We start from the raw sequence: 25552 nt of genomic DNA on the forward strand, positions 1-25552 counted from the left end.
ACATTTGCTTCTGAATAAGCTTGGCCCTCGCCAGTCTGCAGCCGGAATTCTCGTTGCCTGGAGATAAAGGAAATAACAAAACCGCATACCGGGCAAACCGAAGGTACAATTCGTACATCATTACGCAAGTATTTTGTACATGTGCCTGCATTGTGCCATTTTCGCACGAAATGCCGTGATTGACACTTTGCGGTCCCAGAAGGTCACGACCGGGACCCACTCTTTCTGGGCTGTTTTTGCTGCATCTCGTCTGAGGACAGTCCTTTGGTAGTTGATTTGTTGGGGCTTTGCAGGGTGCGAGATTATTATTGGGAAACGTTTTCAGAAGGTAAATGCTGGCGTCTTTGAGAAAGTCATAGACCGCGTATGTTGTAAAGGGAGAACTCCGTCGGGTGTAAACAAGTTATATGCGCCAGATGCCGTGTCCCAAATGCAGTAAGTCGACTCATCTCATAAGTCGTGAGTAAGAAAACAATTGTTCGCGAGTCTTCTTGTTTAGTGGCGTCTGTTTGGGGCCCAGTCTGAGTCTGAAGCATTCGATGGGCGTCGCTCAGAGCGTTGAGCGGGAGGTGAAGGGGATCGAGAGGCAGGGCGCATCAGAGATGAGGGAGTCTGGTTTGGGAGGGCCAGTTCGGGAGAAGGCTGTCGAGTCTGGCGCCATGAAGCGTAGAGTTGCTTGCAGAGGTGGGCGGTCATTGTGTAAGTCATTTTGACGGTATTGCAAGTCGGAATGTGAAGACTTGAGTGTGAGTATGAGTATGAGTAGTGGTGTAGTCGAACAGTTGACCAGAGAGGTGTGAGTGTGGTTTGTAGGTGGATGTGTGAACAAGTGGTGAGTGCGAGGGGTGAGAGAGATGCTATTTATTAGATTGAGCAAAGTCAAAGTCAAAGAAAAGGGAAGGAAAGTTACCAAATGAGAAGAGCTTGTGTTTAAGTACGTACTAATAAGGTTGGTTCACTTCAAAAGGAGGTCCTTCCTGCCTTGACTTATTCGTTGGTACCTGGATTAAACCGGCCTTGTCTGCAATGCTCCAACTTTACCGCAAGTACCATTAGGTTGTGGAGACTCTTCAGCAGACCTGACAAAGGGGAGGTAGGTACCTGCCTGACCTTACTGGAGGGACACAGACGCACCTGCCCGCCAACTCAAAAGTGGTTTTCCGAACCGAAGCGACCTAAAAACAGGCAGGGCAGGGCAGGCAGGAGATCCCGAATGGGAAGGAAACGTGCTGCCTGACCAATCATGAGTCACCTAATTGTAAGAAACGCCCGACCTTTGGGCTGATGTGGCACTGAATCGTATGACCAACGCATACTTAACGACTTTTAGCTGTTGGTCTAGGCTGTGTCAACTGTGGCTTGTAATTATCCCTGTCTAACAGAACCCTTTTTCTTCCAGCCTCTAGACTTTGTTCCAGCAGGGTCGAGAACAAAAGAGTTTTGGTTTCTTGTCAAAGTCGAGATGAATCTGGAGCACCTCCTTCTTTGTCGACGTTTCTTGGCTATAATATAAGCAAGGGTTGGTAATCTGCTGCTATAGTCAACCATTACCAATAATTCATCATTCGCAAGACTATACTACTAAGATAACTAACTATGTGGGGGTTGGCTCAAATCGACTGACTGTTGCTGACACCATCCTACACCGTTTTTCCTCGTCGCTTCCAAGTCAACCTCTGAATGATTCGTTTCGTGTTCGTTATTGACCTTGATGAGCCCATGACCTGTCTTTGATTATCTAGACTGGCGATCGTCGGTCTTCAGTGAAGCGACCAGTCACTTTATATCACAAGATCTGAAACGATCAACATTTCTATTGGGCATTTCAATGTGAGCCTCTTGGCCAAGTTGCAACAATCACGTCGATATAAGTCAGAATTCTAGCTCCCAGGCAACAAAGAGCGGTAAGAATTTGAATGCTTTGCTACTTGAACTTTTCTTATTAAGAGCTTTCCCAATAGACAGACGCCAGGTATATCATCCATATAGACATTAGCAACCGTATAATCCAACACCTCCAAATCAAATTAACTCATGCATAAGATCTTCCAACCATGATATCTCCCACAGGACGTCCAGAAAAGGTTGCGTGTCCTGCATTCATTCCCACGCCTTCTCGCACCACACCCCATCGAACCTGAAGCGTTTCAACACCGTTCTCTCTCGGCACGCGATGGCATCGTGCGCTCAAGACTGCCGAGCATGTTCCGCCCACCAAAGTGAGTGGGTTGCCAGCTGGGGCTCCGCTCTCTACGGTACCCCGGGGATCCACCTTTCGGAGAGATATGGTGGCAACGCCGGATGCCAGTGCCAGAAGCAGCACAAGGAGTATAAGCAACGGCAGCGAGCTGAACCCAATGCCTGTAGTCGAACCTTCACTGCCGTCCACAGACACGAGCAGAACACCCTGGCTTAGAAGAAAAGCCATGGCTGTAATCAGAAAGAAAAGTATCCAGGACACGGGTCGAGGCAGGGTAAGGTAAAGAGAAGTTGTCTGTGCACCCAGAGGCTCACCGGAAGATACGCGGAAAGACAAAAGGTCTGACGAGAACTGCGACAACTCATGAGAAAGGTAAAACAATGTCAGCAGCGCGTTGCTTGAGAGGTAGAGAAGACCCAAAAGAAGCTGAGGCAGCGCAGCGACGATAGCCAGGCCGGGCCGTGACATTCCTGTCGGTAGCTCGTATACCACTGTCGCCTTGCCAAACGTTGAGAACGCCTTCTTTGGGTCGTCCATAGCTCCCAGGGCCAGGGCAGCCGCTGTCAAGCCCACAGGCGTAATCCACGTCAAAATCCAGACAGTCCACCGGCTGGGAGAAGGGATATTATACCAGCGGCTAGACTGGGAATACCAGTATTTGCCCTCTCGGTCACCCCACAATCCTTTCTTAACCTCCTCCTTGGTGATGAGGCACGAATCCTGAGTGCTGTAGTCGGGGTCCGCAAGGAATGAGGTAAGTGCATCGCCAAGCGTAACCAGTGGGTTGAAAGATTGCCGAGTAAGAGCCAGAGCAATGGCAATAGCGTAGGTGAAGATGAGAACAAGGTTAACGAGTGTGATGGCAGCCAGTAGAGGCCCGTTGACATTGAGCGATGATTTGGACTTGTCGGGCTGTTCGGTTGTAATAATTATGGCATTATATCTGAAAATTGTCAGCGATGACTTTCGTGTTAGTCTGCGTATGGTTTCTCGCTTACATTACTTGGGAGACAAGGGCAAACGCCATCATGATTCCGGATAACGTAGCCCTGGTTGAGGAAATGAGTGGCAAGTTTCGCAACGAAGGAATTCCGATGTCGAGCCACTCAAAGTTCTGATGGGCGTTGTCTAACTCAGCGCGAGTCGGGCTGTTAAGAATTTGAACGACATAGTTGGCTCCGGCAATAAGAACAATAGCGAGGATGTTGACGGCTGCCATAATTGCCCGAGAGATGCCCTCAACTGTGGCCGGGTTGCCTTGCATCAATGTCGACTCCCAGGTCGCCATATGTCCTTTGGCGGAGGCCAGGGCGAGGCAAGTTACAGAAGCCACAAGAACGAAAAAGGCCAGAACCATGTTCATAGCAACTCCAGCTCTCCATCCTGTCATGAGAGACCTGTTCCGCACTGGTCGTTCCTCCACAAGCATCTTCTCCTGCTCGGCTCTTGGAGTACCTGGTCTCGAGTTGTCCGGCGAGAAATCGAGCTGAGATGGCTGGGTACGATGAAACTGACCCGGCTCAGGGCTGTCTGGAATACGATGCCTTTGGGCGAGAGTCTCGGGCGTCTCGCCCCGCATGAAGTTGATCACATAATCGGGAATGATGTCGCTGCCGAGGAAACTGGATACAGAACGGCTGATGCTGCCGGCAGCACGGCGAGGAAGTGACCCTGAACTTTGCGGGATAGATCGTGAGTTGGAAGGACGACGAGCGTAGTTGGGGATGGAGGATCGGGAATTGCTGAAACTGTGAAAGGGCCATTTGACGGTTTGTCGTCCTGAAGAAGAAGTGAAGCCTCGAGTCCGGCCAGTCGGGGGTCGTGTGGTTGTCGACGAGCCAGGCTCTTCTGAGATACTGTATCGAATTAGTTCACTGTCGTCAATAGACATGACTGTAGTTGCTCAGTTTACCTTTCAAAATTCATAACCGAGCCTGGCTTAGCCCAGACCCATGGGAGAGTCGACCGAGTTGACGGAGGTCCTTCTATTGGACTCATGGCTTATAAGATGACGGAATATGATGTATGGTTTGTTCAAGTTCAAAGGGCTGTCACACAATGTGGCGAAGTTGAGTCCAGGACGCGGGTCAAGGCAGATCGAATGCAACACTCGTTGGTTAATGATGGTCAAAGTGTATAAGATGCGTTGGTCACTGAAAACATTCGAGATTGAGTGAGTGAGCAATGGTCAAAAAGAGTGAAAATGGCTACGGTGATGAGCGCAGCTCGCCTCGGGCAAGTAAAAGATGAGAAGGAAACGACAGACTAAACGTTAAACGTAAATGAGTGTAAGAAGCGAATCGCCAAAGCCGGTCAACAGGCTGCGCAAGGTGAAAAGAAAGACCGCGAAGAAGAGGGGGAAAATACAAGCATGAGAAGGAAGTCGTGGACCAAAGAGATAAGAGAGGACAACCCGGCTTCTCGTCACCAGATGTCGAGGGATCCTAGCTCATGAGCCAGGATCTCCCGTCTCCCCAAGGATCCCTGTACATGCTGTACAAGCATTTGCATGAATTAAACGGGCAAGCTAAAGCCAATCAAAACAGCGGGATGGCTGCGGGAAATCCGCTGATGGGGGACGTGCTTCTGTTTCGACATCAGCTTTTATTGCAGAAGAAAGCCCTTGTTGGGCTGCCCAGGCTCGTAAATAGAATTAGGAGCGTGTGATATGGAGCGAGCATCAACCATGAATCCACTCTTTAACGTGCACGCTTTAGGCTGTTTCGTTGCTTCGACACAGACCAGGCGAAGAATTGCACGAATATTGATCAGCACGAGGTCTTGCGAGATACAATCGATGAGTTCGGGAAGAATAGAATCGATCGGTTCAGATTTGGGCCGTTTGCTGTCCTCGCATTGCCAGCTCAGCAGCCCAACCCTCCTCGTATCGGACGGTATATAACTCCTGTATTAAGATGCAGATCAAACAGCCCAATGACGATGACGGTTCTGGACAGGGACCCAACTATGAGGAAAGGTGTATCTTCTGGAATAAGCGCCGCGGCTTACACGGCTCATCTCTTAGGCCTGAGTTGAGAGCGCATCATTACCATGTCTCTCAATCCTTCCTCTCAGTCTCAGTCTCAGCCTCAGCTTCCCCGTCTCCTCTTGTCAGATGTGACCCAGAAAAGAAGGATCGAAATCAGACGGTGCGTCCGAGACGGGAATAAAAGGTGGATTTATTGTCTCCTCTGTCGAATAGAAAGAGTCGATAGACTACTAGCTGTGAAACGTTTGAAAAGAAAGAAACGTGCACGGAGTTTAAAAGATTAATTAATCAAGGTGAAGTGCAGGAAGTCATGTCATAAGGAAAGAAGCTTCCTGTCCTGCTACTAACTTGCCTTACCCAGGCTTGGAAAGAAGTCGCCGAGACGTCCATGTTACCCAATAAGGCATAGCTCACGTTTCAGAGTCACATCAGTACGGGATCGCGCGTGTTGCAGGTCAGATTAAGGGCCACAAATCACGGACCAACCAAACATCGTGATTTTGGACCAAATAGACCAACTGGGAAGACCTGCTTCATCTTTTTCGCTTTCTTGTTTTTTGGTAATTAAGAAAAAAAAGAAACAAACAACAAAATCTCATCTCAGATTCAGCTCATCATATTCACTGGGATCATCACATCTCTGGAAACATCCAATGACTTGCATCACCTTATCCCCATGCTCACCTCTCCTGTACCTATGTCGTACTGTACTCATCCCGGCAATGCCGTATAACCCCCAGCTAGCACTGCCTACTACCTTTCCTATCCACTCCTTAGGTTACATAGGTTCAAAGGAAATTCGAATGTCGATGAACAATCAAATTAACAAAATCTGTGGTCCGGACGTACAAGATTAATATTTCACCAAGAAGCCTCACTGGACACGCATCGCGCTACCCAAGCAACCGAATGCCCCTTATCCAAAAAGCAACGTCTACCGCCACAGGAGATGCTTGTTATTGTTCAAAGATTCACCGGTTCATCATCTCATCCACGAAAAAGTCGGTAAACGAGTGTAGCCAGTTCTCTCCTAGAAGAGAGAGATTATATGTAGTATTGATAACTCCCCGCTCAAAGCAAAAAGGCACAAAACAGAAAAAAAGGATATGGGAATCAAACGAGTGCGCTGCCTTCCATGCGCAAGTTATGTCCTTCTTTCCACCTCAAACATGTATAGACGTCTACTCGCAATGACCAGCAAACCATGGCCATACAACCACCAGACAACCTCCTGCTACACAACCGCCCAAACAATGATACTACTTTAATCAGCAACTGCACTCTCGTCCGCCACCTCCCCCTGCTTTGCTGCTGGGGGGATGCTAATGTTGGCACGAGACTTGTTCTGAGCGTCGACAAATCGTTCCCAATGCTCGGGGTCGCTTGCAGCCATGCACTTGAGTGCCACGTCTCTGTCTTCTTTGAAAGCCCTTACAGCACCCTTCGCCTTGACGAGTTCCAACAGCTCCCCGCCAATATCTTCGGCCATCTCGGTAAGCATTCCCACATGCATAGGGTCGGAACCAATGTCGTCGATTGTGCTCAGCAGATCAATCTGCTCCTGTTTGAAGAAACCGGCACGGAACCGGTGACCAGCACGAAGAATGCGACCTTCTTCCTCGACCAATATCTTGGCCATAGAATTGGATCTTGAGAGTGGCTTGCCTGCGCGGATTTCGCCCTCGTCTTCGTTGTCTGACAGAGCCAATGCGGAATCCTCCAGAGGTAGAATTGTAGGTAATTCCTCGATGCCCTTGGTCCCAGCACGTGGACGTCTTGGAGGTGTCGCATCCTCGCGCGTGTCTGGATACTCATCCTCGAACCGTTTGATGATACCTTGCAAAGTCTCGTCCAAGAATATCAACCTGCGCAAGTTGTGCTCATCGTCAGAGTGGGCCCTTGCCTTGATCAGTGCTGGCTGAAGGCGTTGTCGAATCTTGCGGGCGCCCATCAACAAGTGTTTCGACATGTCCTTGGCCTTTCCTCCTGTTGACAGATTCGCTGACGGTGTCGCTGCCGTACTTGTTGCCCCGTTCTCGATGTCACGAATGAACTCGCCGGACTGTCTTCTTGACTCGTCACCTCGGTTCTTCAAGCAGCAGGCAAGCGCCTTGACCACGCCAGTACCTCCAATGACATAGTCTTCATCAGGCGCCGAGCTGTTGTCATCTTCGCTGTCATCCTGATCTAGCACGTCGTGTCCGACAAGATGTGCGAGGACATCGGGATAAAGTGGCAGCTTAGTATCACCGGCCTCAAGATTGTTCTCGGCAAGTGTTGACGCCATGACCGCGCCAGCGTCGGCATCGGGAAGTCGCTCCATGTTACGCAAGCAATAGGCAACGACTTGCTTGGCCATGGCTTTGACAATCTCACCTGAATGTTCACTGGGTACTTCGATATCCACGCAGATGAGACTCTTAGATACACGGGCCGCAGCAAGCAGAGAGGCGTAAAGGGCGCAAGCTTCTTCTTGCGCTTCTTCCGTTCTCGCGTCGGCAAGCTTGACAATCTCGGCATTGTTGGTGATGTTGATGTGCGCTAGCGTTTGCACTTCGGGGAGCACTTCCACGATTGCAATCGCTTGTTCTGGTGTCATCGCAGCATCTTCCAAATGCATACGCTTCAGAACCTTCATTTTGGGTAGATATCTAAGTTTGGTCAATATGTGTGTCGACAATATTGACAATATAAATCAAGTACATACCTCCTGAGCAGACCGACAGCACTGGGGGTTGACTGGAACAAAGCTGGGTTTTGTGACAGATCAAAAAACCGCAGGTTGGGTAGCTTGACCATCACAGGTAAGATCTTGCAAAGCGCTGAAGGAGTCAAGTTACAGCCGGCCATACCCAGACCCCACAAAGTTGTGTCATTGTTGATTGCTGTAGCCAGAGCTTCAGTGTGTTGGCTGAGGTCATTGCCACCCAAATCTAGACCCTCGCAACGGCCTTCGCTGAGGAACCTGACGACGTGTTTCATACCGTCTGCATTGATCTCGTTGTGCGACAAACCGAGTCGTCTTACACCACATTGTATTAACCCATCAATGACCGAACCAAGTTGCTCCATGGTCAAGTCTGCCTGACCAAGGTTGACCAACTCGAGCGTTGATCCTCCCAGACGCTCGCCCAAGGCCTTGGAAAAAATGTTCGATATACTTCGGGGTACTTGTACTCCATTGTTTGGTGATCCGTTTGGTGGGGTTTGGGGCTGACGCGGGAACTGGATTTGAGAGAGGTCAAGAAATTTGAGCGACCTGCATAGATAGATGAAAAGCGAAAGATACTTCCATCCGTCCGGGCCAATCTTGTTGTTTTTCAAGACTAGACGCTCCACGACCCCTCCTTGATCTTCTTCGTCAAGCTTGTGCTTCCGCCGTCTTATGGCAGGTCGCCTGGCCGCAAGGAGACCAGCCAGAATAACTCGCAGGCCCTCATCACCCAAGCCGCTGTTTTCCAATAGTACCTCCCTAACAGGAACAATTGCCAGATAGTCGCCCAGGGTGACTAGATCCGGCAGTTGCAGCCAGTAATCAGTGAGGTCAAGCTTGTTGACTGTGCCAGTCGAGGCTGTATAGTTATTTGTATCAGTGAGTTGCTCCGTGATCTTCTTAAGAATCGGCGTTTCGCGTAGCTGACAACATCTGCGGTACACTCGAACAGGATTCGTCGTAGGCGCCGTCTGAGGCTTGGCAGTCTGAGAAGCATTGGGAGCCTTGGCAGTAGTAGGAGGCGTTCCTGTCGTATCCGAATCATCACTACTGTCGTAATGAATTTCCATGGGGATAGATCCGTTGGCTTCTGCAAGTTTCCGCTTCTTCTCCTTTCTGGCCTTGCGTTCTTCCTCGCTCTTCTTCTTTTTGTCCTTCTTCTTAGTATTTTCTTCCTTTTTCTCTGGGAGGGGAGTAGCGCTGCCATTTGTCGTGTCTTCAGTCTGCTGAGGAGCCTCTGTCCCTTCCTTTTGGGGCTCCTGAGGATCCTGAGGAGGCGTCTCCTCTGTTTTCTTCACTTCTCCGTTGGTTTCTTTCTGCTCTTCGACAACCTTTGGGTTCTTGAGAGCCTCCCCTTCGCCTTTCTCGGTCGGCTTCTTTTTCTGTGTCTTATCGGTTGTTCTGGGCAAGTGCGAGTCGCCTTCAGCATATCTGGGTTGTGGCGCAATCTCGACATCTACACAGAACGCAACCCTTCTTAGTTTGGCGCAGGAGAGCTCTTGTATAGGACATCTTTCGCGATTCTGGTCAACATTCAAAACTACCCTGTCGACAAGGCCATGGCCAAGTTTTCCACTTTGTGTAAGGGCACCGCCGTTGGAAGATGAGAGCCGGCGGAACATACCCAAGAAGCCGGGTTGGCCACTCTTAGGCGGGGCAGGTATATAAGGGCCATCACCCTCTGGCTTCGCGGCATGCGGCAGAACGGCGTTTTTCGTATGTGTCAGTTTTGGTGGCAGAGGATCTTGCGAAGGAGCCGGCGACGATTCTGGTATAGGAGCTGGCGAAGGAGGACCGGCGGTTGGTGGTGTGCCAGAGGAAGAGAATTTGGCGGATATATTGGAGAACCACGAATTGCGACGGTGGGGTGAAGTACCAGGAGGGGGTTGTTTGTCTATGGAATTTGAGCGCGATATCCGTTTAGTGGCAGCAGAGCCGTTCGGTGTCGTTGCTTGGCCATTGTGTGAGATGTTTGAGTCTGCGGAAGGATTATCTGTAGGAGCCGAAGCCGGTGGTTTTGGTCTCGAGTTTGCGCCTGGAATTTGTCGTGGGAGAGATGCTGAGGGAGTTTTGATCGGAGGCGAATTTCTAGTTGTTTTATCTGTCTGTGGTGTTAGTTCTGGATCTTAGTCTACCGCATCACAACAAACGGCGCGGTGCGCATCTCATGGTGAAGCGATTGAGCGCGAGTGGCGATTTGGAAACATGCCTTTGGAAGCACCATGGGTCATCCAGCTGACATCAACGCCATGAACCTGCTCCATACTGGGCAAAGAGCCACAACGGCAGGTAGAGACTCGAGCGGTATAACGGTGGTAACGATAATATTATTGTATACAGATTAAACAGTGTTGCAGTCGGTCAGAGGAGAAGGAGGAAGTGAGTAAAGAAAGAGGAGAGAAGCAGCCAGAAAGATAATGATTAGTGAGGTGGTGTTGGGATGTGGATGGCTAGCGAATCCTGGAGACGAGCTTGGTGGGCTGGATGAGGTATAGTCGACAATAAGATAGAGAGCTAGACAAGGTTAAGGTACCTGGTAGTCTGGATATGCGCAATACCGAGAACGGATTATAAAGTACAGGTACTTGGAGTGGGCTTGATCTGGACTATGTTGGAGCGGTCTCGGCCTGATATGGAACAATGACGATGGGCGATGAAGGTGGACGAGGTACGGTAAGTAGTATGGAATTGAGAGGATAGCAGAATGGCGAATGGATCATTTAGTTAGTAGTGGATGGGGACAATCATGACATATTTACGATCCAATAGCGGGGTACAGGTTTGTCACGAGCTGTTGAGTAAAAGGCACAGTTGACCACATCATGATACAGAAATTCTACTCACCAACAAGGAAGGAATTGGATTTCATCTATTCGGAGCACGTGTGATTAAGTACTATCTAGGAGGCGAGAGTAGCCGGCCAGCTGGAGGAAGTGTAATTACTGTGCTATGCTGCTGACCAAGAACTAAAAAGGCCAAACCTTGCCTGCTGATCAAGGATGACAGCCCTGACAAATAAGTCATGTCGGATTCAGGGTCCGACAAAGATCTTGGGCGTCGCACGAACTATAAGGTCCAGTGATACAGACCAAACAGCACTTTATTTCCAAGACTTTCTCGAGGCGAATCTCGGGTCTAGTTCGTGATGCAACAGTGAGATGAGGCGAGGTTGTATATATCTGTAGTACCTACTGAACGGATAAAAGAGGCTTTCCAGATCTGAGGGGAAGAAGCAGCCGCCCCGTCGCGTAGCCGGTCGGATATGTCCCATGTCCCCTATATGCTATGTACCTGTACTTGATCATGTACCGAACCGACTGGAGCTTGTCTAGCACCCCCGGTTTTATCGGGGCCCGCCCTGGGCCAACCCGGGCACGGAACTTGAACCATCAAAATAAACGTCAGTGCATACACGGGACATTTGTAGTATTAAAGCAAAATACGCAAATATGCGCAAGCGAGAATGAATGAACTTAGTTCGTGGAAGGATTCCCCTATTCCCTTTACTCCATGGTATTGAAAGTCCGTGGAGGTTTGATACACGTATAGTATATAATAACAGGTTCAATATATGCATCGCACAAAGCAGAGATCAACAATGGTCGGTGCAACAGCCGATGATGCAAATCCCCTCGGCTCAGTCCATGATGAGCAAAGCACAAACAAGCTACGTTACGTCACAGCTCTCTTACGAAATGACAGGCGCGTTACTCGAGAGTAAAATGATGCGTTTTGTTCCCGAGTAAAGGAGTCTACTACTGTCAAAGTCATTCACTGCAAAACTACCTAAAAAGAGGGCCCTGCCTGAATGGTGTAATTCTTGGCAGACGATGTCATCGCACAACAATATTTTTAGAAGACAGTACTGTACAAGCACAAACACAATATCGAAGCCGATGCCGAGATTAGCCCCTGGTTTGCGCCGAGACATATGTACAATAAGAACCCTTATTATTATCCAACGTCGGTCTTTTTCTTCGCTCATTCATCAGTCTTCAAAGCAGGGTCCAACTCGTAGGATGTATCCGATCTTCATTTTGCTCGATTGCATCATTTGCTCGCTCTCAAATACCCACCGGGTCCATCCGACTCGGAGAAACAGCTCGACGGTTTGATAACGTTACGTCGGGTCTCCTTTCCTATTGCACGAGCCACCTTACTTTGTCCGAAATCATCACCAGCTGCATCATAGCTAATAACTGACTAGGTCCTCGGCCGCGGGTTCAAGACATTGTCCGTTGAGGCGAGGCGCGAGCGACACTACTAAAATTCTGGGTTCCGCGGAGTCAACTGGCTATGGATTTTCTCGAAATACCCATCAGCCCGCTGTTTTTTCCCTTTCCACCTTGAATCCGTCAGGGTCCTACTTGTTCCATTATATCATCTCCACAACATTTCCATTTTCCGAAGAAAAGAACTTCTAAGTTCTGGATTATCGGATTTTCATGTCCGATCACGGTAAACAATCAAAACGGTTCCTACCAATAACACTAGATATCAATAGCTGAAATGCTTTATACATGGGTAGGAGGCTGATAGGTGATCCGGAATGGACCTAGTTGCAACTTTTTATGTAGACTTGCCGCCACATAAACCTAATAGAAATTGACTTTCAACCGTTTCCACGATGACGGGACACATCTTTTAGCTGATTGTTGTTCACACAGGTTGGCTATCTACTGGGTAGCAGAAAAGTTGACCTCCTTTAGGTTACAAAAATAAACAGCCTAAAGAGCGGAGCCTAGGTAGCATAAACTGATCTAATCATTTCGTTTCTTATGGTTTCAGCGGCCAATTTTTCTAATACCCTGAGGGTTACTGATATTTTAAATAAAGCCTTAGATCCCTGGCAGAGTTGTTGAGAGTTGTGATGCTTGTCTGAGCCATGACGTTTTAAGTGACTTTAGTTTCAATGAACATACCCTATACCGAGTGACGAGCCAAAAGTTCAGCTACTACCAAAATGTAAATTTATCATGGACCAAATACGCTAGGCCGAGATAAGTAAAGTAAATCTCGTCTTTTCACGCACACACACAAATGGCAAGAAACATTGGAGTAATGAGATGCCGTTTCACCAGAACTATGGAATTTGGCTGGAAGGTATCTTTTTGGTAATTCATTCATATGGCCCTTTTTATGGACCGTCCCTTTCCTCGAAACTCCAAACCCAATGCAAAGGCCAACAATCCTCAAATGCCCGTGACCCAATGAGATAAAGCAACTTTTTAATCCCGCTGCATGATCTCCTGGATGCGCTCCTGGACACGCTTCTCCTTCTCCTCCTTTGTGAGCTTCTTGCTCTTGTACTTCTGGGAGATCTCCTTCCACTCCTCCTTGGTCTTCTTGGGAGCGTCACTCTCAACCTTCTTGAAGGGGTCCTCACGGATGGCGGCGTGGGCCTCGGTGTAGAGGTCCTCAAGACCCTCAGCCTCAACGTCGTCGTCGACGTACTTCTGGAACTGACTACGGAAACGCTCCTCATCGTCATCGGCGAGGGTCTCCATGTACTCAGCGACGTGACCACCGAAGATGTAGTTTCGGAGGGTGTCGGCGTCGAGCTCCTTGGTCTCCATGTCGTAACCGGGGAATCGCTTCTCGGAGTGGGGGACGAGGATACCACCGTCAGAGGCACCCTTCATGGCACCAAAGACACGGGCACCGGTGGAGGTTCGCTTCAGACCAACATCAAGGAAGACCTTGAAGGGGCGGCGCTCACCATCGTCGGTCTCGGCGGCCTCGGTGAGCTTGTACTCACCATCGGCCTCCTCAACACCGGCGAAGTCCTCGTCGAGGCCGAGCTTCTTGAGGGCACGGCGGGCGACGAGAAGACCGGTAGCGTAAGCAGCGGCCCAGTTGGTGAGACCGTGCTCGATACCGTAAGCCTTGAGCTCGTGAGCGTAGGCGGAGATGAAGACCTTGTCACCGGAGATCTCAGAGGTGACGATCTGGCAGATGATGTCCTTGTTGGTGAAGCGGACAACCAGGCGGTACTTGGGGGCGTTGTACTTGTTCTTGGCCTGGGTGATGAGGCGCTTTCGGGCGTAGTAATCGGTCTTGCCCTGCTGGCGGCGCTTGTACTTAGTCTGGTAGCGACTGAAAAATTGTTAGCATTCCTTCTCGAGATAGCCAGAGCGGGAAACAGTATAAAAAAACTCACCTGTAGTACGCGCTGTTCTTGACCAACTTGAAAGGCTGTCAAAAATCCCCGAGTCAGCAATTTGCGCTTCAGATTTGCTCTTCTTCCGAAGCATCTTGCGGTGACTCTTCCAAGAGCAATTGGCATTTCTGCCGTAAAATGAAAAACATCAAGGAAGCTCCTTTGCAAGAACGCTCCCCTGTGATAGGCCTCAACTTACCATCTTGACGGTATTGGCTCAACGACGACTTGGGTGTTGAAGTTTAGGAGTTGATGCGAGAGGAATAATCTGTAAAAGCCTGGCTTTGGTGGGGGATTCATATAGCCCTAATCGCTTAAAAGAGTTTAGACCGTCTATTTTTGCCGCCTTTCAGTATCTGGACCTGGGTTGGGGACGAGGGATCGCATCGCATCACGTGGCCGCGCTTTATCTTATCTCCCCCAGTTGCCCAAGTCAAATGGGGGGATCTACCGAGGCTCGTCGGATGCCCCAGGCCTCGGTGGAGTCGTTTTGGATGTATATTTCGAGGACATCTTGAGAGTTGTTGAATGGTTTAGTTTATACGATATTCCATCTCAATCGTATAATCTGATTGCACACCTGTTCAATTACACTTTAAGCCTGAATAAGATCATAATGTCTGAGAGCAAGCCAAAGGTTCTTCTGTTCGATATTGGTGGTGTTTGTGTAAGTGATTCAAGAGACGCGCGCTGACTTCAACTCTTGCCATTCGATATTGGCGTTTCTTACTGTTTTATGATAAAATTTAACCGAAACCTATTGTATTGACATCACTGATACCTTTAGGTCGTGTCACCTTTTCAAGCCATCCTGGATTATGAGTTGAGTTTGGGTATCCCTCCAGGATGGGTCAACTACTCGATATCTCGAACTGCCCCTAACGGCTTCTGGCACCGGTTGGAGAAGGGTGAAATACCTATGGACGAATCATTCTTCAAGGGGTTCAGCCAAGATCTTCATGACCCCGCTAGATGGGATGCCTTCTACAAAAGAGAGCAGGGCAAAGACCACAAACTTCCAAAGGAAACACCACCGGTTCCCACTATCGACGCAGAATGGCTATTCCATGAGATGATGACTGTATCCAACAGTCCAGACCCCTGGATGTACCCGGCATTGAAGAAGCTCAAAGAGAATGGCCAATTCATCCTAGCAGCCTTAAGCAACACTGTTATCTTCCCACCTGGCCACAAGCTTCACCTCGATCATTTCTTCGACGAACCTGTACGACAAATATTCGATGTTTTTGTTTCATCCGCTCATGTGGGAATCCGCAAACCCGATCCGGCTATGTATCAGCTTGCCCTTGCCAGAGTAGACGAGTTTGCCAAGGCCAACGCACAGTCACCTCGCGGCAAGGATCGAGACTGGAGCACTGGCGTTAAGCCAGACGAAGTTGCTTTTCTTGACGACATTGGGGAGAACCTGAAGGCAGCTCGAAAACAGGGGCTAAGAACGATCAAGGTGAACCTTGGTAGGGCGTTTGAAGCCGTTGACGAGCTTGAGCGCGTTACTGGGTTGAAGCTCGCTGGCGATCACCCAAGGATACCTGTTGAGGCCAAAATCAGAAAAGTTAAAGCCAAGATGTGAACCATGGAGCAAGATCAAGTATACTTGGTATTGCTGTAATACTACATCAGGCCTTTCTGGCGATATAAACATAGACAGTATCGGACTCCTCAACCTTGCCATCTATTGCAGCGTTGTTCCATTCTTCTTTGAAATACTCTCTGCCCTTGAATCTTAGTTCATCCGTGACAATGGAGGCCGTAAGAGGCCCGTTGACAACATAGTCAAACTGCTCATCAGCCTGATCTACACTGAAATACCTCGAGCCGAAGCCTATGGCCTTCTCTAAGTTTTGGATTTCCTCGATTATGAATCCCTGGTTCTTGAGTATGTCGCTGAATGATTCCTTTGACTTGATCCAACTTCGGTTCGCGGGGAACGACATGCCCAGACGTTGAGCTACTTTCTCCAACAGAAGGCCTGCGCGGAGATTGTACTCGTGGGTTATGTCGATAGCGACCCTTCCACCGGGCTTGAGGTATTTACGCCAATGCGTAACAACCTTTTCTGGTTCGTCAAACAGAACAAAAGCACTTGAGCAGATGACAAGGTCGAATTTGCCCTCAGTTACATGCGGACAGTCGGTCAGATCAGTGACATTGTGCCGAACAAGTTTGATACGGCGAGCCAGAAGCTCATCCTGATTCAGTTTATTGCGTGCTTCAGCAAGCATGGCCTCGGTGATATCGACGCCGATGACGAGTCCATCATCGCCAACGCGATCCGCTGCAATGACAGCTTCTAGACCAGTTCCGCAGGCTAGATCGAGAACAAGATCGCCCTGATGAACGGGAACAAGTTCCATAAAGCGTCTGCTATAGTCAGGATGCCACGAATCTTCATAGTTACTGGCGCGCTCAGTGTACATGCGCTGAGCAGCATCAACTTGACTTTCAGGTAACGACATGATGAAAAGGTGTAGACAATGACAGTGAATGGCCAATGCTGAGACGTTATGGAAGAAACGAGTTGATAAATTATTGATGAGAGATATACGTCAATTAACCTCTACATATTCCGTCACTCGGCTTGTTGTTCGACCGAGGGCAGTTGATCAGCTGTTTCGTCTTTCTTGATTGGTTCATTTTCCCTCATAGTTCCTTAGTAGTCTAAGTCATCCATGACTGTTGACTCTGTATCGATGAATCTCTGTCATGTCCAAACCATCAAAACTTTGAATGGGATGTTCAAGGGGAAAATAAAGACCCTTGCTTAGCATCTCAGAAATGTGATACCGTCAAAGCGTAGCCCCTGCTTGCGACGGCCCGCGAACGTGGCTGTGATGGTGTGATACCTCTGGTAAACCTAAACCTGCTGAAGACCAGGTAAGTGAAACTGCCAATGATACTAAGTGCACGTTCTAGGCTGACCCAGTACTGAATAGTTATGCCTGGAAGCGCCTTTAGGTCTCTCATAATTCAAATGATGCGGCCAACAAGAGGGGCGCAGAGGTTTCGAGACCAGGGTGTACCAACACCTCTTGGGATGCCACACTAACACGAATCCAAAGTCCCATGTCCATGGAAAATGACTCAGTCCCAATTGACTGTTAATATCTGGACACATAGAATGAAGCATCAAAAATCCTCCTGTCGTGTCTTAATCAAAGATCATATTTAGAAACGCGAGGAAGTGGGAAGGGAGCATTCGGCATGGATTCATCAGACTATCAGAGACGGAAGGAACTATCTATATATTCTCATGCCTTCTACCTCTCAACCATCTTTCTGTCTGCCAATACTACATCACACCACCTCTGTCTGAACATGCTCCACCCAGCTGAAGTCCTACGACCATATTCATGACCATAGCCTCCAAGACGTACATGTAGGAGGCCTTCCAAGACGACACTGCCTCTTATGGCGCTTAACGATACGGTGATCTGTCTATATATCGTTCTGAACTACGTCTCCAGCATCATGTTGGCATAGAAACCATCCATTATCTCTTCTCTCTACGACATATCGACATCTAGACTCAGGATGATTCCTACCACTGCAACTACCACCTCCAAGACAGGCTGGCCGACTACTTCATCCGCTCTCCGGGAGTTGCTCAATATCGACAATGGAAACAATATAAAATGTCATGGTCAGTGCCAATCTGGTAAAAATACTGGCAAGCGATGCGGAATCGCCATTAGCAAAATCAACTCCAAGAAGATTGCTAGTTTGTCAGATCAGATCGTTGATCATGGGAGCTTCTGTGCTTCCGAATCTTTACTGAGTGAAATGGCCTTATTGACCATGTGTCCGAGATTCCATCGAAACCAAGCATCTGGGCGCCTATCATTATGGGAGACAATTCTGAAGCCAATTAAAAAAGTGGCTTTCAAGAAGGAAGACGAAGATGATTCTCTTACAACTCATAAAGAGGATGTCTCGGAGTCTCTAGATGCGGATATCGTGGAAGTCAAGCATAAAGTTCTTTCTAAGAACGAAAAGTCGATATCGAAAATCACAAATCACCATACATCTCAACCAATACCATCTACACCAACCAAACCCTTTATCAGTTCCACTCCTTCCACTCCCTCTAAGCAATCACCCCCCAAGGTTTCCACCCCCAAACATGAGTTTGAAGATTTTGGACCTGCTTGGACCGTCATCAAGATAAACAAAGACATCCGAAAACTTCTCCTTCGCCCCTTGTTAGATACTGAGAAAAAGTCGGATGGATTCATCTATGCTTATCTTTTCCCCGAGACATACCGCGATGCCAATCCCCATATCAAAATTGGATACGCCCACGATGTTGAAAAGCGTATGAAGGATTGGAAAGCCCAATGCGGATACAGCTCCAAAGTTATTTGCCAGTTTGCAGCTGAGCACTATGTCAAGGTCGAAAAGCTTGTGCACCGCCAACTTCGTAATCAGCGAAAGCGGGAGAAAGAATGCCCAACTTGTCATGTTTCGCACCAAGAGTGGTTCAAAACCAAATCTACAACTGCGTCCAAGAATATAATGATGTGGACAAGCTGGATGAGACAGAAGCCGTACGATGACGATGGATACCTTGAAGAGAAGTGGCGCACGAGGATTGAGGGCCTTGACTTGACTGACCCAAGTTGCTGGGAGATGCTTACTGAAGGAGTCTTTGACGACGATGAAGATGAGTCGGAGCTTTCTGAAGGCGATAGTTTCGCCTGGTCAAATAAAGACGAGTCCGAGTTTTCTGAGGATGAAGTTCTTGATGATTTAGACAACGATGTGTCTGAGGTTCCTCTTATTGATGATAGATGTAGCGGCAAGGAGTCGCTGCGATGATGATATTGGGAGAGATGGTTTGAAGATTATATGATTTATGTGGCGATGGTTGGCGTTTCTATGGGTCGTTTTGACATCTTCTCATATTTGTTCTCGAGATTACATGATACCTTGTAATTTATTTGATCGACTTGGACTCCTTCTTTCTATTGATAGTCTGCGTCTTTAACTATGGAAACCTCAAGATGTGATATTCCATGGCATTTCCTCCAAGAGTCCTACAGACCACCTTGGCTTTGCTCCATTGTGAGACATGTCTCCATTTGCCTCAACTGACGATGCATCTCCCACTTGACGCCCTTGAGTATTGGCTTCGAACCAGTATTTCAGCCACTGTACCTCCTTTACGACCATAGTGACACTGCTAACACCACCTCCACTTTCTTCTTCGCGTACACCATCAACAAAATTCCTTATCTCCTTCTTACGTAGTTCTTCTGCTTCTTCAAAACGTGCTATCACCCGACCCAGTACGGCACTCAAATCCAGTGTCTGTCGAGCGGACTCAACATCCCACTCATGAGTTTCAATGAGAAGCAGTCTTGATGCTTGCAACATGACATAAAGAGCTTGATCGACGGTAAGTATTGAACAACGCAGAACAATTTCGACAGGTAATCCCAGAAGAAGTTCGAAAAAGGATTGCATAGCTTCAAGGCAATTGCGCAGACATATCAAAAGATAATAAAACTGAGCTACACCCTCGTCTGGATGACATGCCACTATAATTGCCGGCTCATACAACCGCACAAGGAGATACAAGCGATGTAACTCGAATATCTGGCTGCGACTTGCGAGATTGGGATATGCAACTGACTCTGACAAGCGACTTAGATCAGAGTGGAAGCGTCTACCAGTTCCTTCTAGAAGGAAAGCAAACGGTCTGGAGAGTGTACGTTCATACGGGTCACCAAACCCTTCTGAGAGTCTCTCGCTCATCTGGATCAGACGGACCATGTGCTCTGCTACAGAATCGGATGGCGAGTCTTGGGTCTCACTGAAGGATTTGAGGCAGCCGTTTATATAGGGTGTCTGCAGAGGATTTGTGCGTGATTGTCTCGTTGAGAGACTGTATTGTGTCAGCTACGCATCTAGCAATTGTTGAGTCGAGTACTCACATTGACAACACACAGTATATGCCAAGGAGAGTGCGTTTCTTCTCCATTGAATCTGCATCTTCTTTTGGATCCAGTACTGCTATATACGAGTCTTTAGTATTGATATGAGGGCCAGAAGACAGTGAAGTATCTTGTGTAATTCCCAGGTTGTGCGCATATCCTAGCCCAAGGCATGCCAAGTTGACGGCTTGGCTGTTGCCAATATGACATTTATGTGCCCTGTGTACCATATCAGTATTGGCTTGGTCACTATTAGACGCAGATAATTACCAAGCAACAATCACCAATATACCTTGAAGTATGTCCAGAGTCTTGTCTTCTTCGACAAGTGTTCTATAACCCAGGTAGGCAAGCACATTGCGCTTCATTTTGATGATTCTAGGTTCTGATAGTGGTGCAGCAACTAGCATGACAGCTCGAAACAGGAATGGGTTTCCTTTATACAGAGATTCTGCCGTGACATCGCTGCGGATTAGCACAAAGGGAAATTGAGAGGTGTACTCTTGACGGAAAATATTTAGTATCTGGGTTGCCTGTAGCCATGAAAGCCCGAATGGAGGCTGAAGAGTTTCCGGCGTTTTTGAATTTGTGTTTTGAGTGTGTTCTGTGATTTTCCCAGGCTCTAGCGTTTGTTGGTTGTCATTTGGATCTGGTCAATGTGAGTAAAGGCTTGTTTGCATCATCGACATATACAAGGACTGCACCATCTGGAGTAGCGACCACGTCTTGTGGCTTTTCGACAAACCTGCAGAGTCTCAGTGTTAGTTGTATATACAATATGAAGCACTCGCGGTCTTACTCTTTGCTCTGATGAATCTTTCGTGGTTTTCTCAGATTGCTCGTAGTCTGCGGCAGACACTCTTTCTCCAAAGCCTCGCACCTTGGTCAAGTTACTCTCGTGCTCAAAGAAGAAAACGGCCTGTGATTTGGGTACTGTATTACCTGTCGCAAATGTGCGTTCTTCGGTTGTCTTGTCGGAAATGACACTTGGCTTTGACTCTGACGCAAGAAGCGCAAGCTCGTAAGCGGCGTGGCGGGCTGAGCTCTCTCCCTGTCATGCTGGCGGCAGCAGAACCTCGATTAGATATAACGTCCAGGCCACAAGTTTATATCAATCGAGTAAATGCACATGCTACTATTTCTCGTTGGATATGGTGTTGGAGTAAATATTGTAACGTCCCTGACGCGTCTGGTTGATGCTACTAAATTACCCCGAACTAACCCTTGAAGCCTTTCTCTTTTGGATGTATCTTGCTAATTTTATGTACAGTGCATTACAGTTATAACTTCTCAAAGTACGGGAAACATAGAAATGACTTATTCTGACTCTCCAGAATAATAATTAGAACAAGCTCGTTATGTATTATGTTGGCAGACCCAGCACGTTTAATATATACAGATCTGTGTACTGTAGCCTAGATAGGTTGTAAACATCCATCATCTCCCCATGCCCTCTTCCTTTTCCCTTTTCTTTTGAAAAGGCAAGAGAGAACCTCTCGTCTTCTATGTAACATGCAGTCCAAGGGACCTATCCCGAAACGCCGGGTGCTGTGTCAAATAAGTGGTATCTAATTGTAAATCGCATTCTTGCCAAGCTCGAGATAGCACTCCATCTCCAAAACGCCTTGCGTGACCATAAAACACTAGAAATTTTTGTCTCTCGAAAAGGATAATAACAATAGAGGCCCACGCCAGAAATACCTCAGTCGTCGTCATCCAGGATCTCAATGACATCTGGTACTACTGACACGGCGGACGTGCTTGGCTGCTTCCCAGCATTGCCATTGACTGTATTTCTGGGTCGTGGCGCAGGCGTAGAATCATCATCTGTGTCGTCTGCGTCCAGTACTGGAGCCCATCTGCCATTAGCGGTCACAGTAATGCTCTTAGTCTGCATGTCACCGTTGCTGACTAAAGATTGACGCACTCCTGAGAAATACTCATCAATCCAGAGGCTGACAGGTCGCGCATCAAGCGAGCAAATCGGACATTTCCAAACGTCCACCATCGAGGGCTCATCTCCTTTTTGCTGTGGACCCCCTCCCTTTTGTGGTGGCTTCGAAGGTCGGGTATGGAGCCATGTTTCCAAATCAAAACATTCGAGATGTTTGCATTGCAAACCTCTAACAGGCTCCAAAAACCTTGTTGCGCTGAAAGGATCAGCCAAAGAAATTGACAAGGTCTCGTCCTCGATAATGATGTCGTCCGAGTCTGATGGTCGCAAGCGACGCTGTATTTTCGCCATTGTTTCGCCCGGGGGAAAGCGTCGTATTGATCTGACCACGTTACAGACGGCATCATGGCTGATCGTCTCTACTATTTCGATAGCCATGAAATACCTGTAACCCGGGGTCATGTTCTGGTTGCCCGGAGGATAGCTGAACCTGAGAAAGTTATCGCCCTCGTGCAAGAAGTCAGTCAATTCTAATGGCTGGTCCTTGTTGAAGTGCTGTTTGCGGCGTATTTCTAGATGTTTCTTGTTCAGTTGAAAGAAGATGTGGCTCGGCCAGGATGTCGCTGTAATCACCCAATCCGATTCGGTAGGGGCTGGTTGTGTCTCGGGCTGCATGCACATGCGTAGTCGATAGCGGTAGGACCCTTCGGCATAGTAGCAAAATGGAAAACCAGTTCCCTCGTTTTTTTTCGTGAGTCGTCGGATATAGTCTTCTGGCACAGTGAAAGGTAAGGACCGTAGGCCTATACTGGGCTCCAAGTGCATAGGCTCGTACACAAGCTGTTTGACAAATTGATAAAATCGATCTTTCCCTGGATGTGACGGAACGCGGCGAGGACTGCGCACATCAATCTGATGAAGACCAACTCGGAGCGACTCTTGCCCATATGGGCTCGGGGGATACTCCGTCTCAGACATATGTTGCACTGGCGGCACCGGTTGGCGAGAGTTATTGGCTGTGACTGGCACTTGGTATGGTACGGCTGGGGGGGCCGTCATTTGCGCTGCGTAGTTGAGGTTCTCTGACGCAGACGCGCTGCGTGGCGGACTTGTTGGTGGATATATTGGCAGATGCCGCGGAGACTGCACTGCCTGAGCATGATGAGGGTACGTCATCTGCGCCTGACCTCTGACTTGTTGGAATCCCGGTGAATGAGGATGCATCGGCGGACTATGGGCGTTTGTGCCATGAGCGCTGGGAAACCCTGGAGATGGAAAAGTGGGGGGTGGAAAAGCGAAGGAGCTGGCTCGTCTTTGTGGCAGCAAGTTGCTTGAAGGCAGAACGGGAGTTCGCACCTGACCATTTGATTGCAGCGCCCGGGTTTGTTGCAACATCACTGGCGAGCCAGCGCTTGACGACCTTGGCAGAGGATGAATTTGCGCGAGAGGAGACTGGTTGCTAGGAGCCGGAATAGGCGGAACCGCCTGGGTTTCCGTCTGAATATGGAGATGGTTTGGTCGTCGCGCGCCTTGAAGACTTCTGCTACCTTGTGGAAGGGCCTGGTTAATGGGCATCGGGCTTGTCGCACCAGGGCCACCTGTAGAAACTCTAGCAGCCAAGACATCAAAATTAGGCAAAGAAACAGGTGGAGCCGTTGTGTTTGCGGCATGAGATGAAGCGGTTGTTGCAAGTGGTGACCGGGCTGCTGGCTGTTGCCAGTTTTGCTCCAACACAGGAGAGTTTTGACCGACGACAGGAGACGATATCGTATCTATCCACGATGGTGGTCAGTAAAGCATCGATATGTAGGGAGGTAGTTGAATAACATACTGGGTGGGATCCTCGGCTGCGATGCCAAAATAACCTGTCTGTATCTCATTGCCACCGCTTCTCGTCGAACCCTCAGGGCTTCATGGCGCTCGCCACGCGCTTCATATGTGATTTCGTCAAGCCGGTCCTGTTCGTAGATTTCGTTCATCGCATGTGCGGCAGGCCCGTCGTTCACACTAAGCGTCCTGCGACTCATCGTAAACAGCATACACTGTAGCCCGCGGGGCCGACACTGTAGTACGTGTATCATTTCATATGCAAGCAACGGGTACTTTCGGGCCTGGACACTTTGCAAGAGAGCTTGCCAATGTTGTATCATCTGAATAAGAAAGGCAGATATTTCTGCGGCCGAAGTTGTATGTGGAAATACCCGAGAGAACTCAGCGATGGAAGTAGGAAAATTGGCAAACCACTGAAGGTGAACAGCCGACATATTGTCGTTTCTCCTCACAATGGTTTGGATTATCTCGAAAGCGCGGTCTAGGGTGTTAGGGGCCATTAAGCCGTCGAAGAGATGATGAACAGGCTCCTTGTTCAAGGTCCAAGCGCAAAGAGCCTGGTGGAGAGCGACGTAGAAGAAATCCTCATTCTGACATGCTTCGCCCAAAATCCTATACCTGGGTTTCTCAACATTGTCGTTGAGGAGCCCGGCACGACTGACGTACTCTACGCGACGCTCAATACTTTTGAACCAATCCCGGCATAGTTTTTGATTGAATGTTAACTCTGGACTCGATCTTCCTTGTACACGAGGGCGCTTATCCCTGTGCTCGCTGGGCTCGCTGTCAACAGATGGCCTTGAACGGACTCTCGGGTTTGGTCGTGATGGCTCGGCTGAACTGTGCTGTACGTTGCCGGCGCCGAACCATACATTCGATCTTTGAAGGGGCTGCGTAGCCGTTGTTGGGTTGGCAACTGTAGATGAAGTTGCTATTTCTGCGTTACGGGCTTGTTGAGGAAAAGAGCTCTCGGCTTGCGCAAAGGCTGCAGGCGCATTGTTCAGTTGGTTGGGGTTGGTCGCGACGTGTGTTAAGTCGCCTTGTCTCATGTTACTATTAGAAACTGGCCACCCGGGCCCTACAGTCTCTACGTGAGCGCTTGAATCGGGATTTGCAGAGGCAACTTGATTCGAGCCATTCGGGCTCGGCGCATCGGTCAGGGCCGGAGAGGGTAGGACGGTTGGAGCTCTATTTTGCAGAGTTAGCGACGTTGGTAAACGATGCGCAAGGTCGGTGGCAATGTTGCTTCAAGTTGGCAACGAAAGACTACGGATCGCGCAACCGACGCTTTGTTGCCTGGATCGAGAAAAGTTGCGTATCAAAGAATGAAACGGGTAGAAATATCATGACGTACCTCGTGGTTTCTCTGGTACCCGGTGGTTGTTCTGGTGATTGCACAGGTAGGATGTTGTCGCGTTCTACATCATTGTCGTTCTGGGTCGGGGGAGCCGTGTCAGACGCCTTTCTCTTTTTGTTCCGCTTCCGGGAATTGCTGGGCGCTACTGGAGCTGCTGGCCTAGGGTTGGTGACTATGGACGACCCCCTGGTCATCCATGAATGAGTGCGACCACCAAGAAAGGTATTCAGAGTTGCGTTGGATGAAGCAATCTGAAGAGGATCAGGAACAGAACCAGTCAAAGACTGGTTCTGTTTTGATCTTTGTGGCATTTCACAGGTCGATGACGCGTGTTCTGGTATGCGAGTTGAGGATCACGATATAAAGGTAGTTGCTGTCAAAACCTGGGTGCAGACCACTTGGATCTTATGTATCATACTTGGGGATCATTCTTAACGTCGCCGTTTCTTGAATCA

At 48.7% G+C, this 25552-nt stretch overlaps 9 protein-coding genes across 9 annotated transcripts; 2 read left to right on the forward strand and 7 right to left on the reverse strand.

Annotated features, from left to right (window-relative positions):
• On the reverse strand, positions 1-881 carry FGSG_13689 (uncharacterized protein). The gene has a single exon (XM_011320629.1). The coding sequence runs from the start codon at positions 694-696 to the stop codon at positions 496-498; it is 201 nt and encodes a 66-aa protein (XP_011318931.1). The 5' UTR covers positions 697-881; the 3' UTR covers positions 1-495.
• A 1151-nt stretch (positions 882-2032) lies between these two features.
• On the reverse strand, positions 2033-4459 carry FGSG_10008 (uncharacterized protein; the record flags this gene model as incomplete). Its single annotated transcript, XM_011320630.1, has 3 exons — positions 4113-4459; positions 3199-4056; positions 2033-3143 (listed from the first exon to the last, which is right to left on the reverse strand). Exons 1-3 carry the CDS (start codon positions 4196-4198, stop codon positions 2033-2035), a joined length of 2055 nt encoding a protein of 684 aa, XP_011318932.1. The 5' UTR covers positions 4199-4459.
• A 1994-nt stretch (positions 4460-6453) lies between these two features.
• FGSG_10009 (uncharacterized protein) lies at positions 6454-10166 on the reverse strand (the record flags this gene model as incomplete). The annotated part of the gene is made up of 3 exons (XM_011320631.1): positions 6454-7840; positions 7897-10003; positions 10124-10166. The coding sequence occupies 3 exons, from the start codon at positions 10164-10166 to the stop codon at positions 6454-6456; spliced, it is 3537 nt and encodes a 1178-aa protein (XP_011318933.1).
• Positions 10167-12957: 2791 nt separating this feature from the next.
• Positions 12958-14352, reverse strand: FGSG_10010 (60S ribosomal protein L5). The gene is made up of 3 exons (XM_011320632.1): positions 14262-14352; positions 14063-14097; positions 12958-13998 (listed from the first exon to the last, which is right to left on the reverse strand). The coding sequence occupies exons 1-3, from the start codon at positions 14262-14264 to the stop codon at positions 13131-13133; spliced, it is 906 nt and encodes a 301-aa protein (XP_011318934.1). The 5' UTR covers positions 14265-14352; the 3' UTR covers positions 12958-13130.
• A 326-nt stretch (positions 14353-14678) lies between these two features.
• FGSG_10011 (uncharacterized protein) lies at positions 14679-15653 on the forward strand (the record flags this gene model as incomplete). Its single annotated transcript, XM_011320633.1, has 2 exons — positions 14679-14729; positions 14850-15653. The coding sequence occupies 2 exons, from the start codon at positions 14679-14681 to the stop codon at positions 15651-15653; spliced, it is 855 nt and encodes a 284-aa protein (XP_011318935.1).
• A 46-nt stretch (positions 15654-15699) lies between these two features.
• On the reverse strand, positions 15700-16539 carry FGSG_10012 (uncharacterized protein; the record flags this gene model as incomplete). The annotated part of the gene is made up of 1 exon (XM_011320634.1): positions 15700-16539. One exon carries the CDS (start codon positions 16537-16539, stop codon positions 15700-15702), a length of 840 nt encoding a protein of 279 aa, XP_011318936.1.
• Positions 16540-17614: 1075 nt separating this feature from the next.
• Positions 17615-19031, forward strand: FGSG_10013 (uncharacterized protein; the record flags this gene model as incomplete). Its single annotated transcript, XM_011320635.1, has 1 exon — positions 17615-19031. The coding sequence occupies one exon, from the start codon at positions 17615-17617 to the stop codon at positions 18896-18898; it is 1284 nt and encodes a 427-aa protein (XP_011318937.1). The 3' UTR covers positions 18899-19031.
• A 47-nt stretch (positions 19032-19078) lies between these two features.
• FGSG_10014 (uncharacterized protein) lies at positions 19079-21291 on the reverse strand (the record flags this gene model as incomplete). Its single annotated transcript, XM_011320636.1, has 7 exons — positions 19079-19967; positions 20017-20208; positions 20244-20265; positions 20309-20665; positions 20710-20761; positions 20816-20958; positions 21285-21291. 7 exons carry the CDS (start codon positions 21289-21291, stop codon positions 19079-19081), a joined length of 1662 nt encoding a protein of 553 aa, XP_011318938.1.
• A 427-nt stretch (positions 21292-21718) lies between these two features.
• FGSG_10015 (uncharacterized protein) lies at positions 21719-25408 on the reverse strand (the record flags this gene model as incomplete). Its single annotated transcript, XM_011320637.1, has 3 exons — positions 21719-23682; positions 23742-24928; positions 25095-25408. 3 exons carry the CDS (start codon positions 25406-25408, stop codon positions 21719-21721), a joined length of 3465 nt encoding a protein of 1154 aa, XP_011318939.1.
• Positions 25409-25552: the final 144 nt, after the last annotated feature.

Source organism: Fusarium graminearum, chromosome 1 (assembly GCF_000240135.3).
Source record: "Fusarium graminearum PH-1 chromosome 1, whole genome shotgun sequence".
NCBI lineage: Eukaryota > Fungi > Ascomycota > Sordariomycetes > Hypocreales > Nectriaceae > Fusarium > Fusarium graminearum.